The following is a 22,147-nucleotide window of genomic DNA, read 5'->3' on the forward strand; positions in this document are numbered from 1 at the left end:
AGAGTTGGAGTATTAAAAGCTGAGTGCCGAAGACTTGATGTTTTTGAACTGTAGTGTTGGAGAAGACTCTTGAGGGTCCCTTGGACTGCAAGGAGATCCAAACAGTCCATCCAAAAGGAAATCAATCCTGAATATTTTGGAAGGACTGATGTTGAAGCTGAAACTCCAATACTTCAGCCAGCTGATGTGAAGAGCTGACTCATTTGAAAAGACCCTGATGCTGGGAAAGATTGAGGGCAGGAGAAGGGGATGACAGAGGATGAGATGGTTGGATGGCATCACTGACTCAATGAACATGAGTTTGAGCAAGCTCCAGGGGTTGGTGATGGTCAGAGAAGCCTGGCATGCTGCAGTCCATGGGGTTGCAAAGAGTCAGACACGACTGAGTAACTGAACTGAATTGAACTGATGACTTTTAACTAATGCTGTCGTATGGAATTCACTCTTCTCTGTTTTGTGGGAATGGATAACTCGAATGGGATGTGCACTGGTATAACAGTACTCTCTGGTGAAGCTGAGTACAAAGACCTACAGCTAAATTCTTTGCACAGGTCATAGATGTCTTTCATAATCTATGCCTAAGTGAGTTTCCAAGTTTCTTAGCATACGAGGTGTATTCTATTCCAGTGCACATACTCTAAACACAATTTCAAGAAACAGCCCCCACCTCTTTACCTATCTGATCATTTTATTCAAGGCAGAATGGATTAGAATGGCCTCTACACCCTGTTATTACTATATCTCACCCTAAACCGCTTAAAAAAAAAGGGGGGGTCAGAAGGTGGCTAAAAGAGAGAAAAAGTGAATGAGAAAGCTTAATCAACCTTGAAGATAGATGAGTTAAGCCTTGAAGAAATAAGACATTAATTTCAGACAACACAGCATTACTGATTCTAAGAAATTTATATTGGCACAACCTTGTAAATCAACTATACTTCAATAAAAAAATGTTTTAAAGGAAATTTAATGGATGCTTTTGAAACTAAAGTGTGTAAGGGAATATATAAATGTATTTGAGGGATATTTATGTGTGTATGTTTGAAATTAAGTAAACATATACAGAAGATTTACTTTTGTCATGGAGCAGAGGAAAAAATAATAGTTACTTATTTGTTGATTATTCACAACGTGCCAGGAGTTGTAAATATCTCATTAAATGCTCACAATGACACTACAGGTAGGTATGATGATTATTTCCATGCAAAGATGAGAACAAACATGGAAGCTCTAAAAATTAAATGACTTATCCAAGGTTTCACCACTTAAGTGCAAGAGTTACAATTTTAGTTCCCATCTCTGTTTCAGTTGAAAGCTCATACCCTTAGCTGCTGTTACTGTCTTGATTACTGAATGATCACAAGAGCAAATGGAGAAATATTAGGCAAGAAAAGAAGACAAAAGGAGAGGAAAAGAAGTTTAAGATCTGAAGGCATATGAAGAAAGAAAAAGGAGACAAGAGAACCGAAAGAGAGACAAAATATAAATAGCCCAGTGAGGCACAAAATAGACATTCAATAAATGCTTGTTGAATGAAGTTATATGACATAATAAATTAAATAAATGTCATAAATAATGTGACATTCCATACATTCAAAAAAGAAATTGATCATCTTTCTTTAACTTGGGTGTTTCAGTTCAGTTCAGTTACTCAGTCGTGTCTGACTCCTTGTGACCCCATGGACTGCAGCATGCCAGACTTCTCTGTCCATCACCAACTCTTGGAGCTTGTTCAAACTCATGTTCATTGAGTAAGTGATGCCATCCAACCAGCTCATCCTCTGTCATCTCCTTCTCCTCCCACCTTCAATCTTTCCCAGCATCAGGGTCTTTTCAAATGAGTCAGCTTTTCGCATCAGCTGGCTGAAGTACTGGAGTTTCAGCTTCAACATCAGTCCTTCCAAAGAACACCCAGGACCAATTTCCTTTAGGATGGACTGGTTGGATCTCTCAAGGGACTCTCAAGAGTCTTCTCCAACACCACAGTTCTAAAGCATCAATTCTTTGGCGCTCAGCTTTCTTCATAGTCCAACTCTCACATCCATACATGACTACTGGAAGAACCATACCTTTGACTAGATGGACCTTTGTTGGCAAAGTAATGTCTCTGCTTTTTAGAATGCTGTCAAGATTGGTCATAGCTTTTCTTCCAAAGAGCAAGTGTCTTTTAATTTCATGGCTGCCGTCACAATCTGCAGTGATTTTGGAGCCCAAAAATTAAACTCTCTCACTGTTTCCGTTGTTTCCCCAACTATTTGTCATTAACTCATGGGACCAGATGCCCTGACCTTAGTTTTCTGAATGTTGAGCTTTAAGCCAATTTTTTCACTCTCCACTTTCACTTTCATCAAGAGGCTTTTTAGTTTCTCTTCACTTTCTGTCATAAGGGCAGTGTCACCTACATATCTGAGGTTATTGATATTTCTCCCGGCAATCTTGATTCCAGCTTGTGCTTCATCTAGCCCAGCATTTTGCATGATGTACTCTGCACAGAAGTTAAATAAGCAGGATGACAAAATGCACCTGAACATAACCTTTCCTGATTTGGAACCAGTCTGTTGTTCTATGTCCAGCTCTAACTCTTGCTTCTTTACCTGCATACAGATTTCTCAGGAGGCAGCTTAGGAGGTCTGGTATGCCCATCTCTTTAAGAATTGTTCACAGTTTGTTGTGGTCTACACAAAGACTTTGGCATAGTCAATAAAGCAGAAATAGATGTTTTTCTGGAACTCTCTTGCTTTTTTGATGGTCCAACAGATGTTGGCTATTTGGTCTCTGGTTCCTCTGCCTTTTCTAAACCCAGCTTGAATATCTGGAAGTTCACAGTTCACATACAAAGGTGTTTTTCACATGGTTCAAAAGAAAAGTTATTGTACAGTCACGGGTTTTAATACATTCAAAAGCCTGGGAAAATCAAAATCCCCAAAGTGTAATAATTAGATACCCAAATTAAAAATAATTTCTCATTCATATTCTTTACTTTCAAACTAACTTCTTGATTAAAGTTTAATGTAATTATAAGAGTTAATAACCTTAAAGAGAAAAATAATCAAGTCTCCATTATAATTTTCAGGTAGATTCGTTCTGAAGTGAAATATCACTAGAAAATAATTATCCCTAATAGAATGGGAACTATTCTAATAAATACTTTCTTTCATTTAAAAAGTGGATAATTTTGAAGGAAATAGAAGAAACAGTGAGAAAATGAGCCCAGTTTGATCTATTCTAGACTCAGCAGATACCCATAAGATACCCCAGTAGGGTACTTTGCCATGTACTTTGAGAAACCTGTAAAAACATACTTCTGTTCCTTTTTCCGAGAAACTGACCCTTCTGGGGAAACCTTGTTGATTGGTGCCCTAGCAGAAGCATTTTTCCAACCTATGCCTTGTTTTCGCTCCCACTAGCGATCCTTATTGGAGAAGGCAATGGCACCCCACTCCGGTACTCTTGCCTGGAAAATCCCATGGGCGGAGGAGCCTGGTAGGCTGCAGTCCATGGGGTTGTGAAGAGTCAGACATGACTGAGCGACTTCAATTTCACTTTCACTTTCAAACACTGGAGAAGGAAATGGCAACCCACTCCAGTGTTCTTGCCTGGAGAATCCCAGGGACGGGGGAGCCTGGTGGGCTACCGTCTCTGGGGTCGCACAGAGTTGGACATGACTGAAGCTACTCAGAAGCAGCAGCGATCATTATACATAGAGCTTTTAAACTCTGCATCCTTCTGAAAAGTCTCAAGTCCTCGGTCCCATTCCACTCATCTCATCACCTTTATATGGTGATCTAAGTACTAACTTCTTTTTTTATCTATTAATATTCTCACACATACGACAGTATATCTCTAATTAAGCACTTTCTATACATTATCACATTAGATTTCACATGAGCTCATATATATATACTATTAATATCCCCATTGTATAAATAAGAAAACAAAGATTTAGAGAGGTGTTGTTACTTGACTGAGAGATCACAAAGTAGTGAGTGCTAAAACTGGATTTAAATTCTCGGTACTTCTGATCACTGTGATAAACACAAATCATTAAATGTGAACGCCATCAGAAAGTCCCCGTCACCTCAGTTCCTCTCAGCTCTTCATCTATGTCCCTATCCTTCACTCAAGGCTGCATCCCTGTTTAGAGTCAACACTAATACTTAACCCTCAGCTAGTGAGCCCATGGTACCTCATCTACTTCTGGAATTTGCTTATCATTTTCCCCTAATTTTTGGCACATGATGAAGTTCATGAATTATAAGAACAACGAACAAGTAAAAGAAACCCACTGCAGTAGGTGATGTTGAGGAGGATCCAAGGAGGAACTAAGGCAAGTCTATTGTTTGCCTGAAGCTTTGATGGATGCTGCCTCCATCTTGGCCCACATGTAAGTCTACACATGAAGGGAAGAAATGAGAGTGCTTGTTCTTCGTGACTATCAGAGAAATTAGACTTAAGCTCCCCCGCCACACAGTTTATCATCTTAGAAAATGAAGGCAAGTATAATTATGCTGCTAAATTCCATGATGGCTTCACTTGTAGGATTAATATTTTTTAACCAGCCTGAAGTTTCCTGAATCAGAAATTGAAATATTACCTAATTTCAAGTCAACCTGTTTATTTATCACTACATATTCAATATTGCTACATATGCCATTCACTTTTTTTATGCATAAATATTTCCAGGAATTACTTCACGGCCTGCAAATTTCTACCTTTAAGAATAAATCATATAATGTACATCAAAATGATTAATAATGATTTTCTCAATTTTATTTCAAGTACGGTAACTATCAAAAACATATAACCTTATGTTTAAGGTTAACACAGAAACACTTCATCACATTTGATTTTTCTTCAACTCTATTTACCAAATAAGTAATATCTAATCACAAGGAAATGATGCATCATAACTTCCAGAGTTGACATTTTTTGTCAGTTTCTCCATATAGTGATCTTTTATGTCTCATTTCTACTTATAAAGGTTCATAAAATAAAGCTGTGTCAAGCCAATTTTATCAATGGTATAGACACTAAAACACTCTACTCAGTGCTCTGTTGTCATCTAAATGGGAAGGGACTCTAGAAAGAGTGGACATACGTATATGTGCAACTAACTCACTTTGCTGCGCAGCAGAAATCAACACAACATTGAAAGGAACTATTCTCCAATAAAAATTAATTTTAAAAAATGACAACACTAAATAATAAAGATATATGCACTCAAAAATGATACCAATTAATCCTAGTAATGGAGTTGTCACAAACAGTTACAAAGAAAGATCATTTGGGGAGGTAAAGATATTTCTCAAAACCTTCAAGTTTCTAATCAAAGCACAGTGCCTAGAAAAGAGCCAGCACTCAAATGATTCTTTGTTCCCTTCCTCCCTCTTTCATTTCTTTATATTCCATCTGTACTTTCCTTTTCCCCTTTCAGGCACTCCTCTCCTGGAAATGATTGGAACCGTCTCTTAACTTGTCATGCCTATCTTCAATCTCTCCCTCCTGTCTGCAAATTGCTGCCATAGTTATTTTGCTAAAACACAAATCCTAGCACTTCACTGTCCTGTCAGAAAGCTTCAGTTTCCTGCTGCCTCCTGTGTCACATTCAAACATCAGAGTTTGGCAGGGATTTCTAACAGGCCCAAGTTCATGTTGCTAATCTCATCTTCAGACTGCTCCCATGTCAGTCCCTTGAATTCTTACACTGAGGATGCTTACTTTCTCAGAACACATACTCTCACCTGTCTTCCGTCTCCTATTAAACAGCTTTGTCTGCCATGAATATCCTTTCCCATCTTGTCCACCTAGAGAAATGTCACGTTCTATTTGTAATTTAAATCAGATGTCATCTGCTGTCTGTACTGTATTCTTTGAGCACCCCCCCAACCCCCTAGGCTAAGCTCCCTAATCTCAGTCTTACGCTGTATTTGTACAAGCCCATGCCTCTATCATATCACTTATCAAATTGAATTATTGTTGGTAACATGTTTTGTACCTCTGCTTTGTTAAGCTATAACATTTGAAAATTCATAGAACCACACTTTATTAATCTTTGCATTTTTAATGCCTAGCAGAAAGCCCTTTTATCAGATACTTTTTAAGATTCCCAGTAAAATAAATGTGGGTTAAAGGAATTATTCATAAAAAATAAAAATAAACTAAAAAGAAAACAGTAAGAACACTGACAGGTATCTATATTTTTAAAATATGCTATTATCTTTAAAATAATCTGTAGTGAATATAGAGCTGGAAGAGAACTGAGGTTATTTTAGTATAATGCTTTCATCTAAAAGAGGCTTTCCAGGCAGTGCTAGTGGTCAAGAACTGGCCTGCCAATGCAGGAGACTTTTGAGACTCAGGTTTGATCCCTGGGCTGGGAAGATCCCTTGGAAAAGGGCATGACAACACACTCCAGTATTCTTGCCTGGGAAATCCCATGGACAGAGGAACCTGGGGGGCTATAGTCCATAGGGTCACAAAAAACAGTGGGATACAAAGCAACTTAGCACTCCATCTAAAAAATAAACCATCTTCTTCTATATTTTCTTCTTTTGCTTCTCCTTTTCACCTAACTCTAAAATAAATTCCAAATGGATAAGACTCTTTGATATGGAGAAATCATGATCATTTGATTTTACTGTAAATTGATAATTAATAACTGTCTTTTCCCACTGAGTTTTAACTCATCTTTATCACATCATAGATTCATATGTATGTATATACATATACAAACTGATTATTATTTTATTATATTTTTCTGGCTATTTCTAGCTGGTTGCATTTACTATATGTCTATTCTGGTACTAGTTTCATATTGAATTGATTACTATAACTTAACATTATGCTTAAATGTTAATATGTTTGGTAGGAATATTTTTTCCTTCAAAATCATTTTAGTTACTTTTACTAATTTATATTCACAGTTAAAATTTAAAATGTTATTTCAAATTCCAGAAGATGCTCCTTTGTCATTTTGGTTGGAACTATACTAAGCCTGAATACAGATTTACTCATAAAAGAATAACATTTTTTCCTATAATTTATTTTTGTGTCTACAAACAACGGATGTGGATGTCCCTCAATAAAGTTGTCTTCATATAGATCTTTCATATTTTTTGGTTCCATTTATTCCAAGATATTGTCTATGTATATTTTGCAAAGAAAATAGAGTCCCATTTCCCATATGAATTAATGGCTTCTTACTAGTATGTAGGAAAGTTTGTAATGTTTTAATATTAATTTTAAATTTGATCATCTTAAAGTATTCTAATATATTCTTCAATTTATTGTCTTGATGGCAAATCATTTGAAATAATCATAATACTATTTCCTTTTTCCTTTTTAGTAGTAATCTCTGTTATTTTTGTTCCTTGTTTTATCTCAATGGCTAAAATTGATAGACTATTAATAACAGTGCTAATAGGACTAATTTGTCTCTGCAACAAGAATAACTATAAATAAATATATAACTATTTATAGGCCAAGAAAGATGTGCTTATACTGTTAAACATTTATTCCATTTCTAGTTTGGTTTTATACTTATAACAGAAATGTTTATATTTTAAGCAAATGGCTTTTTATAGATCTTATGAGATACTGTTCATTGTCTTGTTTGACCTATTAGCATGCTTGCAATACATTTCCTAGTATTAAACAGTATTTATTTCTTTTAGATAGCTTAAAGGTACTATACACAATCCAGTCTGTAATGTTCAGAGACTCTCAGAATTGCATATTTGGAAAACTTTCAGTAAGTCCATAAAATAATAAAGTTTCTAAAGAAAAGAAACTTCTGATAAACTCCATCTCTATACCAGTCTCTGTAATCAGGCGAATGTTTACATATGCTTCTTAGAATAATGAGCATTGACATGGTTAGACCACTACCTCACTGTGAGTTTAAGGAAGGTACTTCATTCAGAGAATTCAATCACAACATGAAGGCTTGCATTCATTAAATAATTCTAATATTGATTCCTCTCTCAGATTCCCACCAATGGTATGTGATTCTTAATTGTGTCTCCTCTAACTTGATAAAAACTCACCCACCTAGAGAAGCAAAGAGATTCAAAGACCACAGCATCACCCCTTCCTTAGGTTTTCATCTCTCTGCTCACTTTATTTAAACTTTCCCCCTAAGTCACTGATAGAAACTTCCTAAATGTCCCTTTCACCCACTAGGAGTGCCTCACAACAGCTAAGTTTGTACTATCTGCTCCTTCCCGTCAATAATTTGGAACAGGTCTGACATCAAACTTAAGTTTAGCTAATGAGATTCAAGTTTCCAAGAAGTTAGAATTGAGACTTAAAACACATATATATTCATCTTAGCACATGTTCCAAACAGCAACCAAATTCTAAAAATTGTGCTACCTACCCTAAGAACCTAGAAGTAGAGAAAACCCATATAGGAAGAACAAAACAAAGCAGACAGAAAGATGTTTGGATTTCTAAAAGGTTTTAGCACTTATAATCAGTTATTTTCTTAGGCCCTTCTGTACTCTGCCAGGGGGGTTCTTGACACAGCTTCATAAATCCTTTTAGCTTAAGTAAGCTTAAGTTGGTTTCTGTTACCTACAGTCAAACAGCCCTGATTTGTATGCCGACTCTGTCCTGCTCAGCTATAGAGAAGTAAGGAGTCATTTCTGGAATTCTATCCAACACTTTTTCTTTGTGATGAATAAGGTTCTCATGGCAACAGAAAAATCTTTGATTCTATACAAGATGTACAGTATTAATATTTTACTGCCTATAGACCAGACCAGAGGAAGAAATTGACATTGTTGCTTAAGTACCTGAAAAATCTGAACTCTTCTTTATTTTATGTCTTTCTTTTGATAAATTCTTACATTTAAAAAATTTATAGAAATAGCATTTTGTTCACCTGGTAGCAATAAAAGTAATCCTAAAAGGCAAGCCTTTGTTTCCCTCCAGCTTCCCAAGTAAAATTTTGTTAAATAGCACTGCTTATTAGGCTGTCAAAGTCTTATATGATACTTTTCTTTTAGCAATAATTTCTAAGAGAATGAATTCTCTCCTAAAAAATAGATAAACTTGCTTCTATCATGTAATGAAGCTTATGTATTCCATCAAATGTCCCTTTACATTCTGACTGCTTAGGAAGCTCAGTACTTAACCTAGTCCTTCCTTCTTACTATTGTACCAGACACAGTTCTTTACTATATTTGTTTCTCCTCCTTTCAATTGTCCTGATGATGTACTTCTACTTGAACAGCCCTACATGTCTTTTTATCCGAAACTGGCAAGGTATTAATAATGAATGAGTGCTAACAGTAAGCCAATAATCAAATAAAAAATTGATAAACATCCTGAAAATCACTGAAAATCAAATTAGATACCCCAGGATAATCTGGGTATACTCAGGTCTCTTACCCTATTATTATTATAGTACTATTATTACCAGCTATTGGAACACAGCCAAATTTTAAGCCATTAGCAAAATAAATCTCCAAGGAGCTCAAAGAGATTCTCTTTTAAGTTCATACACTGAAATTCTTATATTTTACATGATCCTCATCTGGAATACGTTTACTCTTCTATCAGACAAACTTCTATTATGCTTCAGTGGGTTCCTATTGCTTTCAAAATGAAGAACATAGTGTAGGAATGACCTGTAAGACCTCATGATCTTTCTGGTCCTGTCTACTGTTTTACTCTTATCTCTCACTTTCATCTCGATCCCAGCTGTCTCTAACTCCCTAGAATAGGGACATATTCCCCTATTATAAACTTTAAGTCCAACATACCTTCTCTTTCAATATTCATTGCAGATTACATAATTACACCTTTGTGTGCTGTTTTGATTGATATCTAAATTCCCCAAGAAACTTAGGTCTGTTTGAACTGTTTTTACCAGTAATGTATCTTTGCTGCTGCTAAGTCACTTCAGTCATGTCCGACTCTGTGCGACCCCATAGACAGCAGCCCACCAGGCTCCCCCGTCCCTGGGATTCTCCAGGCAAGAACACTGGAGTGGGTTGCCATTTCCTTCTCCACCTATCATAATGTTTAACACATTCTTCCCTGGTGGCTCAGAGGTTAAAGCGTCTGCCTCTGATGCGGGAGACCTGGGTTCGATCCCTGGGTTGGGAAGATCTCCTGGAGAAGGAAATGGTAACCCACTCCAGTATTCTTGCCTAGAGAATCCCATGGACAGAGAAGCCTGGTAGGCTACAGTCCACGGGGTCGCAAAGAGTCGGACACTGAGCGACTTCACTTTCACTATGGACTCAATAAATACATTGATGAAATTTTATGTGTGTTTTTGTGTTCATGAGTGAGTGAGTGAAGTCGCTCAGTCGTGTCCCACTCTGTGACCCCATGGCCTGTAGCCTACCAGGCTCCTCCATCTGTGGGATTTTCCAGGCAATAGTACTGGAGTGGGTTGCCATTTCCTTCTCCAGGGGATCTTCCCAACCCAGGGATCGAACCCAGGTCTCCCGCATTGTAGACAGACGCTTTACCGTCTGAGCCACCAGGGAAGTCCTTTGTGTTCACAGTACATTGAGAGAAGCAAATTATGGAAGGGATGAGCCCCTAAAACAGTCACAGCAACAGCACCCTGAAAATGTAAAGGGGAAAAAAACTGTAGAAAGTAGACAGAACTCAGAAATCATTGGTGTCTAGAGGCAAATTGTGTTAATAATCATTAGACATTATGACTTTTTTAGTAGTCTTTAATGGCATCATTATATTACAGTATGGTATGATAATTAAAGTCATCAAGGAAGGGTTAGGTTTTTATCTATGGTTAGGAGAGAAATTGGTAATTCACCTTTAAAGTGCTTTAATCCAATATTTCTTTAAAAGATCTGCTTCTCTTCTGGAAATGAGCTTCAGTTTATAAAAAAATATATTCATTTGCATTCCTCTTTCCACTGTTTAACAATTTAGATAAACAAAGTGTTCCCCAACCTCACATTAGGGGAGGTTGCATTGTAACACTCCTCTTGCGCTCCATTTAATCACTGTAAGAAAATTATTTTCAAATTCCCCTTACTATTTATATTCTCAACAAAGGAACAGCGTTATGTAATGTTTCACCAAAATTCTGTTGAAAAAAGAGGGTCCTTTGGATTGAATGTAAACCAAATTGTGTCTCCCATCGCCTGAACAGAGCAAAAGAAGAAGTTTCCACTTGAATTCTAAATTGAAGATGACCTTGTGCTTTTTTGAGAAAGGCTGGCAGCTGAGGTCACTGGAGTGTATTATGATGGACAGTGAAGCACTGTGCATGGCTCGGAGGCATGTCCATTGTGTGGATTACAGCCAAACAGAAAGAATTAGACAGCTCAGAGCATTCTATCATTTCATGTGAAAATAATGGTCAAAGTCATGAGCAGCAACCATTACAACTTTCATGAAAGAACAGCAGAATTCAATAGTTTCATCACTCAAGACAGGCAGTTTGGCTGTTCTCAGCCAAGTACTGTGAATCCAGCATATTCTGTACTAATTTCTTGTGCCACTTGGAGAAGCAGCATTTCTGCTGCGGCAGTAGGCAAATCTCATCTCTACTTCATAGCATGTAGTTCTACCTTACACGATACAGCTCATTGCTTCAAATTGACCCAGTTGTTGAAAGAAATACAAAGAAAAAGAAGCTGTGGAAACTTAACCCAGAGCTTTTAGAATGTAAATATACAGCAGCTCTGAATCACTCCCTCTTCCTCAAGTCATCTTACTGTTTAAAATGCTGAAAATCGGTTTTAAAACAAAATGTGAACAATGCCTTCTCTAATAATGGCATGAACAAAACATTTTCAAAGAAGTCTAATCTGTTGTCAGTGGTTCCAAATGAGCCTCCTAAGTTGTTTCTGAAAGAGCGATTTTGGATTGATAGCAGCTTATTTTTAACTTCTGCTTCTTTCAGGAACAGATAAATGGTAGCACACACAAAATAATGTGTTTGAGATTTAAAAGCAGGTGGAAAAACTCACACTTCTGATTAAAAGGGGAACTGCTTCGCATCCTATGTTTCCCACTCTGCTGGAGAATATTCTATATATAGGGAGAATAGCCACACCCTGTCACTTCTCAAGTGTTTAGATACCAAAAAAGTTGCAACTTACCATTAAAATTTACAGCCCGAATATAACCAAGTAGTTCTTTCCCATCAATGGTACTCATTCGTGGGCAAATGCCAATGTATCCAGGGCAGACATCTTTGTGCATATTGTGCAGGGCATAAGCCATGGAATACACAGCATCAATTACAAATTGGACCTTTCCCTCCTGTTCATACGATGAATCCCGTGCAATTCGCTCCAGCCCTGTAAAAGAATGGAAAGCCATCAACTGGGGTTGCTGCTGCTGCTGCTAAGTCACTTCAGTCGTCTCCAACCCTGTGCAACCCCAGAGATGGCAGCCCACCAGTCTCCCCCATCCCTGGGATTCTCCAGGCAAGAACACTGGAGTGGGTTGCCATTTCCTTCTCCAATGCATGAAAGTGAAAAGTGAAAGTGAAGTCGCTCAGTTGTGTCCAACTTTTAGCGACCCCATGGACTGCAGCCCACCAGGCTCCTCCGTCCATGGGAGTTTCCAGGCAGGAGTACTGGAGTGGGGTGCCACTGCCTTCTCCATCAACTGGGGTTAGATTTCACTAAAAGATGGAATCAGGGCTAAGATTTTCACCATCTGAGGCACACCTAATGAGACAAAACTATTTGATTTTACTCTTGATTATTTTAGTCCTATTCTTACTGAGTTAGGTTTTTAAGCTGGGTATTGAATTTTTATTGAGAAAGAACAGAAACTATCCCATTAGCAACAAAAAGATATAAAGTAAATAAAAGACATATAGTTTCATTATCTTCATTTCCACCTTATTGAGTTCTATTATACTGTACATGTTAGTAATTACCTAGCATTTTGGTAGTGATTCGATCTTTTAAGTAAAATGTGTAGACTGTTGTTCTTTTCATTCACCTCAGCTCCCAGAGCATTATCTAATAAGTGGCCCAAAGTAAGATCTCCCTCATAACCCCAGGTCTGTCCCTGTTTAAAAAGTGCTGTTTGGGAGCTCTTCTTGTAAATATTAAATGACAATATTTCCTTAAATGCACTGCTTATCTCTAGGGCTTCCCTGGTGGCTCAGATGGTGAAGAATCCTCCTGCAGTGTAGGAGACCCAGGTTTGATCTGTGGGTCAGGAAGATCCCCCTGAGAAGGAAATGGCAACCCACTCCTGTATTCTTGCCTGGAGAATTTCATGGGTAGTAAAGCCTGGCTGGCTACAGTTCACGAGATCACAGAGTTGGACACAACTCAGCAACCAATGCTTTTATCTTTAGAAGAATCATTCAATTTGTTTTCTTAATTTCTTCTCAAATAAAAACTCAATTTTATGTTTTTATTATTTTTTCCAGCTTATTGATATATAATTGACATATAATACCATGTAAGTTTAAGAAACATAATGTGATGATTTAATATACATGCATACTGTGACATGATTACCACCGTAAGGTTAGTTACCATATGCATCACTCACAGAGTTCCCTTTTTACTCCTTGTGGTGAGAACTTTTAAGATCTATAAGAACTTTCAAGTATACAATACTGCGTTGTTAACTATAGTCATTTTGCTATACATTCTATAAATGATGCGGAGCTCTTTTAAAATGAAGTCATTCAGAATAATTGTTTTAGGTTTATTGAGGGTTGAGAATAGGCCTTGGAAATTATACCTTTAACTTCATGTTTATCATTTAACATGTGATATAAATACAGAGTTAAAAATGGAAGATGAATTTAATGTTAAAGTTAGATGAAATATAATTAGTTATAATCCAACCTTTTCATTCCAAAGATGAGGAAACCAAGATTATGGGAGTGAAATTCACTTAGACACCCAGAGCATATACAGGAACCATTTCCACTTCTCCAAATTGACATCAATATTCTCTCAGTCACCAGAAGAATGGGGTAGATGGCAAGAATATTGAATACACAAGGGAAAAAAACAAACAAAAAACAGGTCTTTCTATCTCTGTGCAGTGTCTTGTCTCCTGGATCCTAGAATAATCTTTATTGCTTATGTCCAGAATGCCATCAGGTGACTTAAGGACACTGAGGGCTTATTAAGGAAAGCAAAAAGGATCTCCTCTCACTTTCACATTCCTTTAAACTTTATTCATCTGATAACACTAGGAGAGAGCAAAAGCAAGCACTTTAAATTTTCCCATAAATGTCAGTTAGTCAACTTTAATAAACAGTCTTTAAGTTCAACAAATATTATCTTTCTTCACACTAATGTATATTTCCTCTAAATTTAGAGAGATTAATTTAAGTGGTTATTTTATATTTGGGTCCTATACTCTGATAAAATCAGTGAATTTTTTCTAGACAAATGTAGTAGTTAATTTATTCGTTATCATTTATCCAACATTGAATATTTTTTCCTCTATGCATGTGTGCTCAGTCATATCTGGCTCTTTTCAGCTTCAAGGACTGCCAGGCTCCTCTGTCCATGGGATTTCCCAGGCAAGAATACTGGAGTGGGTTGCCATTTCCTTCTCCAACGCATGAAAGTGAAAAGTGAAAGTGAAGTTGCTCAGTCGTGCCTGACTCTTAGTGACCCCATGGACTGCAGCCCAGCAGGCTCCTCCATCCATGGGATTTTCCAGGCAAGAGTACTGGAGTGGGGTGCCATTGCCTTCTCCATGAGATCTTTCTGACCCTGGGATTGAACCCAAGTCTCCTGCATTGGCAGGCAGATTCTTTAACACTGAATCACCTAGGAAACCTCAATCACTTGTTATACTCAGGTCTAAGTGATTGAGGCTCCCAGGTAGTATTCAATGCTTATGTCCAGAATTTCATCAAGTGACCTGTGAAAACAGTCCTTCCAGCTTCTACCTAAAATTTCTCTCCCATGATTTTAACCACAAAATAGACAACTCACAAATAAATATTGAAGAATGGTCACAGTGACCAAAAAGATTTTTCTTTAAAGAGCTTATCTGGTGGCAAATCACTCTGGTTGTCCAGGACTGAGGAGTTTCTCAGGTCATAGGACAAACCTGGACAGTCCTGGGCAGACCAGCATGGTTGCTTATAAAAAAGAGGCATATGACAAGGGAAATACAGTGATAAAAAACCTGAAATAACTACTTTGAGGATAGGTCCCTATCTATATATGGAGAGATCTTGTGTCATTTATTTTGCATCACTGAACTGGATAACTGAAAATGAAGACTAGGCATCCCGGAGCAGTTGTTTCCATCTTGGTTATCTTTTTTAAGTACAGATTAAACAGCACCATTCAAACTTAATGAATCAGAATCTCCCAACATGAGGACATGAATAATCTGTAATTTCAAAACATAGATATCTGTTTTCACTAGTTGAACTACTTATTTCCTTAACTAATGATAAACTCCAATTAGTCTGAGGGAAGATTAAATATATCCAACTTCACTTTTTTTCTTTTAAAGTCCATAAGGCTGTCTAGTGACTATTGCCACACACATCAATGGATACTACAAGACGTTTTTCACAAATCAATGTATATGCATGATGACAAACTAAAAAACTGACCACTATTACCATTTCTACATTTTAAAAGAAATCATCTGATTTGTTTTCATGCTGTTTAGACCCAAACCCAAACGAACTTTTTGGCCAACCCAATGTTTTTCTGTTCCTTAAAATTTCAAGTTCATAATGATGCTAAAGATTTTATAGGAGCTAGAGTTTGCCCCTCACTTCCTGTATCTGCTTCTCTTATCATCAAAAAGAATTTTGCAAGCTGACAGTGACTCATCAACTTGATTGGCTATAAAATTTCAGTATGCTATAGTTTCTAAAGTTGGTGTTAATGTATTGCTATAAAGTGCTAAATATTGTCAAAGGCTGTGTGTCAGTCATCCATTTAAAACACTGATTGTAAAGTTGTGATGTGTTTTAGTGTTTTGCTTAAAATTAACAACATATAGCTAAGTGTATGCGTGGTGGGAGATGAAGTCAGCCTCATAAATTTTATAGCAAGATTGTTTTATGTTTTCATTAATGAAATCCAAAACTCTGACAGCATCTCCTGTCCCTGCAACACAGAGGAAATTCTTATTTGCCTGGGTAATGCCACGTAACGTCTTTTGCACCCCAAGGTGCATCTTTTGGTTTTAGTCCTTCTTAGTAAAAAAGCAAAACTGCTCTAGTTTGCAAAGTGCTGTATACATTTCAACACGACTTCCTAAGATGAACCTGATATGAATTTTAAATTCTTTGATACATGGCTGTTGAGCTTGGTTTTCCAAGAATACCTAGTTTCTCAGGAGATAGTTTAGTTTCATAAACTGAGACTGTAGGTGCTATTTTCCTTTTCCTAAAATTATTATAAAACTCATAATGCTACTGCAGTGATGATCTCATAAACAGTTGGTCAATTCAATGGAAAAAATGTAAATCATATTAGACCTTTTATTCCCAGGAAAGCAAACATCCAACCGGTTGAATTTTTTTACTACAGTCTTAACATGTAGTAAAGACAATTCCACACTCTAAATGTGTAGGTTAAAAACTATTTCTTTATTTAGCTCTTCCCTGACTTTTTCTTCTGTAAGCAGCAAGTATTTTAAATAATTAAATCATTTTATTGCAGTTGCTGTGAGGAAGCTGGTAAGAGAGAAAAGAAGATGTGAGCTGCTCTGAATAAACAAATTTATGCATACAGGACCAAATTTAAAAGTCATTCTGAATTCCATAAGACCTCTATTTGCCCCAGTCCTTGACACACCAGAGACAGGACTGTCATACTCTGATCCACTTTCCTGAGAGGCACATGTATGTGGTAACTGCACAGTCATTCTTAAAACCGGCAGAATCATGCCAAGAACTGCACCACACACTGAAAAGTAATCGTTAGCATATCGCAAACAAAGTCATTTTATACTGAATTTAAACCAATTTTGTTTCAAGGACACAATAGGGGAAGGATGGGAAAGAAACATTAGCATGTTCAGTTAAACAGAAATAACTCCTAGGCACTAGAATATGCAAAAGAATTATGTGTACCTCCCAAACTGCAGAGGGACAAAAACATGGGCCCAGTGGTAAGGTGGAAAGACAAACTGACTGATGGAGGTAGCCAGAAGAACAGGACAGACCAGATGGGAAGACCTGGATTAGGGTACAAGCTGAACAATTCGAAAGACCTGGAACAATTTTCTGAACCTTACTGGACTGGGAAAGTTGCTCACAGGGACCTCTGTGATGGGGTATCCATCTCTCCAGCCTCATCTGTTGGTACCACCCTACCTTTCTCTGCTCCACTTTCCGGTCCTTGAATATAACCTGAGATATTCAAACCACAGGACCTCACTTAGATGTTCACCCTGTAACTTTCTTCACTGCATTCCAGGTGTCTACATCTCATTCTCCAAGGTTTAGGTAAGATTTCAACTCAAATTAGGCTGCAGTAGGAGAAGGCAATGGCACCTCACTCCAGTACTCTTGCCTGGAAATTCCTATGGATGGAGGAGCCTGGTAGGCTGCAGTCCATGTGGTCGCTAAGAGTCAGACGCAACTGAGCGACTTCACTTTCACGTTTCATTTTCATGCATTGGAGAAGGAAATGGCAACCCACTCCAGTGTTCTTGCCTGGAGAATCCCAGGGATGGGAGAGCCTGGTGGGCTGCCGTCTATGGGGTCGCACAGAGTCAGACACAACTGAGGCGACTTAGCAGCAGCAGCAGTGATATTTAATTTTTTTTTCAATTTAAAGCTCAGATCAGGTCAAGGGGCATCTTAAATATTTAGTTTAAATACTAAATTTGTTTGGTTGAAAACAAAGAACCAAGACTGGTATTTAAAATTACTTCTGGGAATGATATGTAAAGTACTGGGTTGGTCAAAAAATCTGTTCGGGTTACGGAAAACCTGAATGAACTTTTTGGTCAACCCAATAAATTGAAACAAATATAAGGTAAAGGTAGAGATACAAGACGGGAGGCAGGGCAGAAATAGGTTGAAACGGTGGATAAGGAAAACAATGAGAGAAAACATATTTTAGATATTAAATTAACAGTATTTAGAAACCTGATAAAATATGGGAGTAAGAGTTAGAGGCAATCAACAACTCAGGAGTTTCGAGGATAGATAGTAGATAATGGCACCATTAACAGAATTTGGAAAATCAGATTGTTAGGGGAAGCACACTGACTGAAGCCGCCCCCCACCCCCCCCCCCGCCCCCGGCCAGGCACCATAGTAACCATTTGCAAGAGTTGTTTTATGACAGGAGGTCCTGGTGAGGAACAGGGAACTCATAAGCCACCACCAACCAGAAGAGTTCGGGAAAGGTCAAAAGGAGACACCACACGTCCGACCACCTTCCAGAATCCTTCTCTCTGGCATCCATTTGGCTGAACAAGGCGTGCACCACCAGGAAGGACTCTGAGTCAGAATGATTGGCTAAAGACAACCCAGAAACTAATCCCATCTCCATAAAACCTGAGGCTGCAAGCCATGTGGCAGAGCTGTTCTCCTGGGTTCCCTTACCCTACTACTCTCCACCCAGGTTCCCTTTCCTAATAAAATCTCTTGTTTTGCCAGCACATGTGTCTCCTCAGATAATTCATTTCTAAGAGTTAGACAAGAGCCAAGTTTCTGGCCCTGAAAGGGGTTCCCCTTCCTGCAACAAGGTGAACAAGAAGGCTCCATTTATTGCAGTTAAAAAGACTGATTTTTAAATTCTATAGTATTTTATATCCTCTAGCATATAGTTTATATAAGATAAACTTTATATAAATTTATCAAATTATTGAAAGAATACAGGCCCAAATGTCTAGAATAACTGTATAACAGTGAGACAGTTGATTATAACACTGAAATAATTTTTACTCCATCTTGGAGGAAAATGGACTTCCCTGGTGGCTCAGATGACAGAGAATCTGCCTGCAATGCAGGACACCTGGGATCTATCCCAGGATTAGGAAGATCCCCTGGAGAAGAGAATGACTACCCACTCCAGTATTCTTGCCTGGAGAATTCCATGGACAAAGGAGCCTGGTGGGCTACAGTTCATGGGGTCACAAAGAGTCGGACTTGACTGAGCGACTAACACTTTCACTTTGGAGTAAAATATCTTATACCGTACTGCCTTTACACCAATGGTTTGCAAATTCAAAGACTGATGCTCAAGTCATGATCCCTCTGACATTTATTTATTTCTCAGTAGAAATTAGAGGACTGAACAAGATGATCAATATGGGTCCCTTTAGTTCTAAAATTCTAGAATCTAGGTCAGCTTCTTTTATTTCTGTTTCCTTCTTACACTTTCCAAGATCTCTTGAAGATTGTATTAGGGTGTGATGGAACAGATACTACTAACTCAATTCTCTAAAACAATTGGGAATATCCAGTAACCAAGACCTGGAAATTCTTCACTAACAAAAAAAAGTACCAAATGTCAGCTTGGATTTTTCTTCTTGAATTCTCAGACTGATTAACTGAATCACTACATTTTCATTATTCTTAGACTTGAGCTATATATTGAATTTGGTTCCTCACAAAGGAGAAACATTTTCATTTATCTTTTTAGTTAGATCCAAAGGTTAAAAGAATCAATTATGGCAAATCAGTTATGAAGATGTGAAAGGGAAGAGTGAGGACAGCAACAATTACAATGGGCAGGACTCTTCACAGATAGCCTCTCTTTGATCATAAATTATCATTACTCCTTTTTTCTTCTTCATCCTTTTTTTAAATGGATAAAAGAACTAAGACTCAAAAAGTTGAATAATTTATCGAAGATCATACAAGTCACGACAGTAAGTGGTCAGGTCAGGTCCGACACCAAACCTCTGCCATTTCCTGCTTAACTTCCTCCTTTGTGAAGTTTTCTTTGATTCTCTCAGTTCAGGCTTAATTTTTACTTCTCTGAATTCCTGTTTAATGTCCAGCCATTATGACTGGCTTATCTCCTAGTAAAGTATAGAGATTGTGTGTTCATGTGTGTCTGTTGTGTGTGTGTGTGAATCTTTAAAGAGATTAGCGGAGCATGGATTAAAGAATATTATAAAATAATATACACTTTTACAGAAATCCTAATAAACACTAACAAATAATAAATCACAGTATCTATATTGAAATGCTAAGCGGGGGAAATACATTTCAATAACATCTTAAACATTTTTCTAAACTACAAAAAAAAAATTTGTTTGTGAATTTCAACCATATACCAGAGATGAAATTAGCATAAATGACTGAAATTCATAAGCAAGATGACTGGATATTTGTAGTGAAAACCAAAGCTAATAAGACCTATAACTTAATGTTTATAAAATATAAATGAACATTTTAGCTTTGGAGGGTAAGAATGTACTTTTGTGCATGTATTTGTCTAGAGGATTTCTCTAGGAAAACAGCACCAAGGTCAAGAGATAACTGCACACCTAAGGTCCTGCTTCATAGATTCTATAGCAGGCTTTGTCAAGGACCTTTATAAACAGATGCATTAGACTAGCCCACTAGGTTGAGCCTTGGCTTTATCTGTTTACACAGGGCATGCAAAAATGAGAAGGTAAGGGTCCACTATAGAGAAAATCACCTGCTCTCCATCTTCTTCTGTAATTTAAATACAGTCCCAAGAATTGAAAGCTCTTGGCTGCCTGAGGACACATCAGAAGACACTTGTAAATCAACCAGTGAAGAGTGCTACAGCAGCCCACAACAACATCTCTCCTTTGTGCCTGGCAGGAAATGGAAAATGCTTCAGGCAGGTGCCAGCTGTCCCCTTCAGGTGTTAAATTTTCCATGCAATGCCCTAGGGATTTTTTAAAACACTGAAAAACCTAAGGTAAGTGGCAAATAAGATTGAGTGTATCTTCAGGCAAAACCACCAGTTTAAAAGAAAGGTGTTCAGAAGAGAATGTCATTTCATAGATATATAGAGGTCCCTAAACAAAGAATAGGCATTTGATAAAATTCAAACAGTTGCATTTTTCTACATAATTATGTTAGATCATATGCATTAGAGTCAAATTTTGATTCAAAACAGTAGGTAAAGATGCTGATAAATAGTAGACTTTATCACTGAGTTTTTCTCTTTAAAGTGTATTAAAGCTCCCCTATTGAAGAATTCAAATTGCCTCTTCATAATTTCCCCTTCAGGGGATGGGATTTCAAGGGTTTTCAATTACAAATGCCCCACCTTCCACTCAAAAGAATATTATACTTGTCATTGCAGACCCTATGACACACTTTAAGATTTGCCTTAAACATTTTTTTTCTAATTATAATAGTAAATCACAGTCTTTGTAGAAAAGTGAGGGGAAAAGTATAAAGAAGAAAATAGAGAATATTTATTGATCCACCATATTAACCAATATTTGCACACTGGTCCATTGCCTCACATCATTTTTCTTTCCCTCTTTATTTCTAAAACTTAAGATAATTCTGGTATACTTTTAAAATATGCACTATGCACTTCACCTTTAATGAGGATTTCCCCATATTTTAGGAAAGCATGGTTTTCCTACCACTTGAGATATAGTTCACTTAATGGATTCAAGTGTCTGCATTTAATTCCTGATATCCAAAGTGATATTTGGTATAAGGTAAGGATCTGATTTTATGTTTTCTAAATTGCAAACCTATTCTCCTATTGAATGAATATTCTTTTTTCCCATTAATTTATATAAAGGCACTTTTAACACATATCAGACTCTTATACATTCTTGGAATATGTACATATGGAAATTCTGGTCTAGGATGCTTGTCTCTTAACAAGCCAATACGCCTTTATTCTTCTCTTTTTTGCTTTTTACAAATGTTGTAATTCTATAGATTGTACCATCTGTTCATACAAATTCTATCAGTAGTTTTATTTTTTTAATTCTTGATAATTTTTACAAATAAACTTTAGAATTACTTAAACTAGTTTCAGCAATTGAATCTTTTCTTAGAATGGCATCCATTTTTTAAGTTAGTTGTAGAAGACTTTCTGTAGAGCTGCAATATTCAAGTGTTCCCATTTGTGGACAGAGGATTTCTACGTATTCAAGTCTTTTGGAATCCTCAGACAGATGTGTTACTTGCTCATTTCCTTTCAAGTAATTCCTCAATATTTTGTGTTTTTGAACATTATCAAGTAGAATTTTTCATTTTATTTTTAACTGATTCTTCATGG

At 37.2% G+C, this 22,147-nt stretch overlaps 1 protein-coding gene across 1 annotated transcript in view; it reads right to left on the reverse strand.

The window, feature by feature from the left end:
* Positions 1-22,147, reverse strand: part of GRM8 (glutamate metabotropic receptor 8) — an 865,112-nt gene that overhangs the window by 340,260 nt on the left and 502,705 nt on the right. Inside the window, exon 6 of the mRNA XM_052638669.1 lies at positions 12,090-12,290. Within this exon, the coding sequence (XP_052494629.1) occupies positions 12,090-12,290 (201 nt within the window). The remainder of the gene's footprint in view (positions 1-12,089; positions 12,291-22,147) is intronic.

The sequence above is a fragment of the Budorcas taxicolor genome, chromosome 4 (genome assembly GCF_023091745.1).
Source record: "Budorcas taxicolor isolate Tak-1 chromosome 4, Takin1.1, whole genome shotgun sequence".
In the NCBI taxonomy this organism is placed as follows: Eukaryota; Metazoa; Chordata; class Mammalia; order Artiodactyla; family Bovidae; genus Budorcas; species Budorcas taxicolor.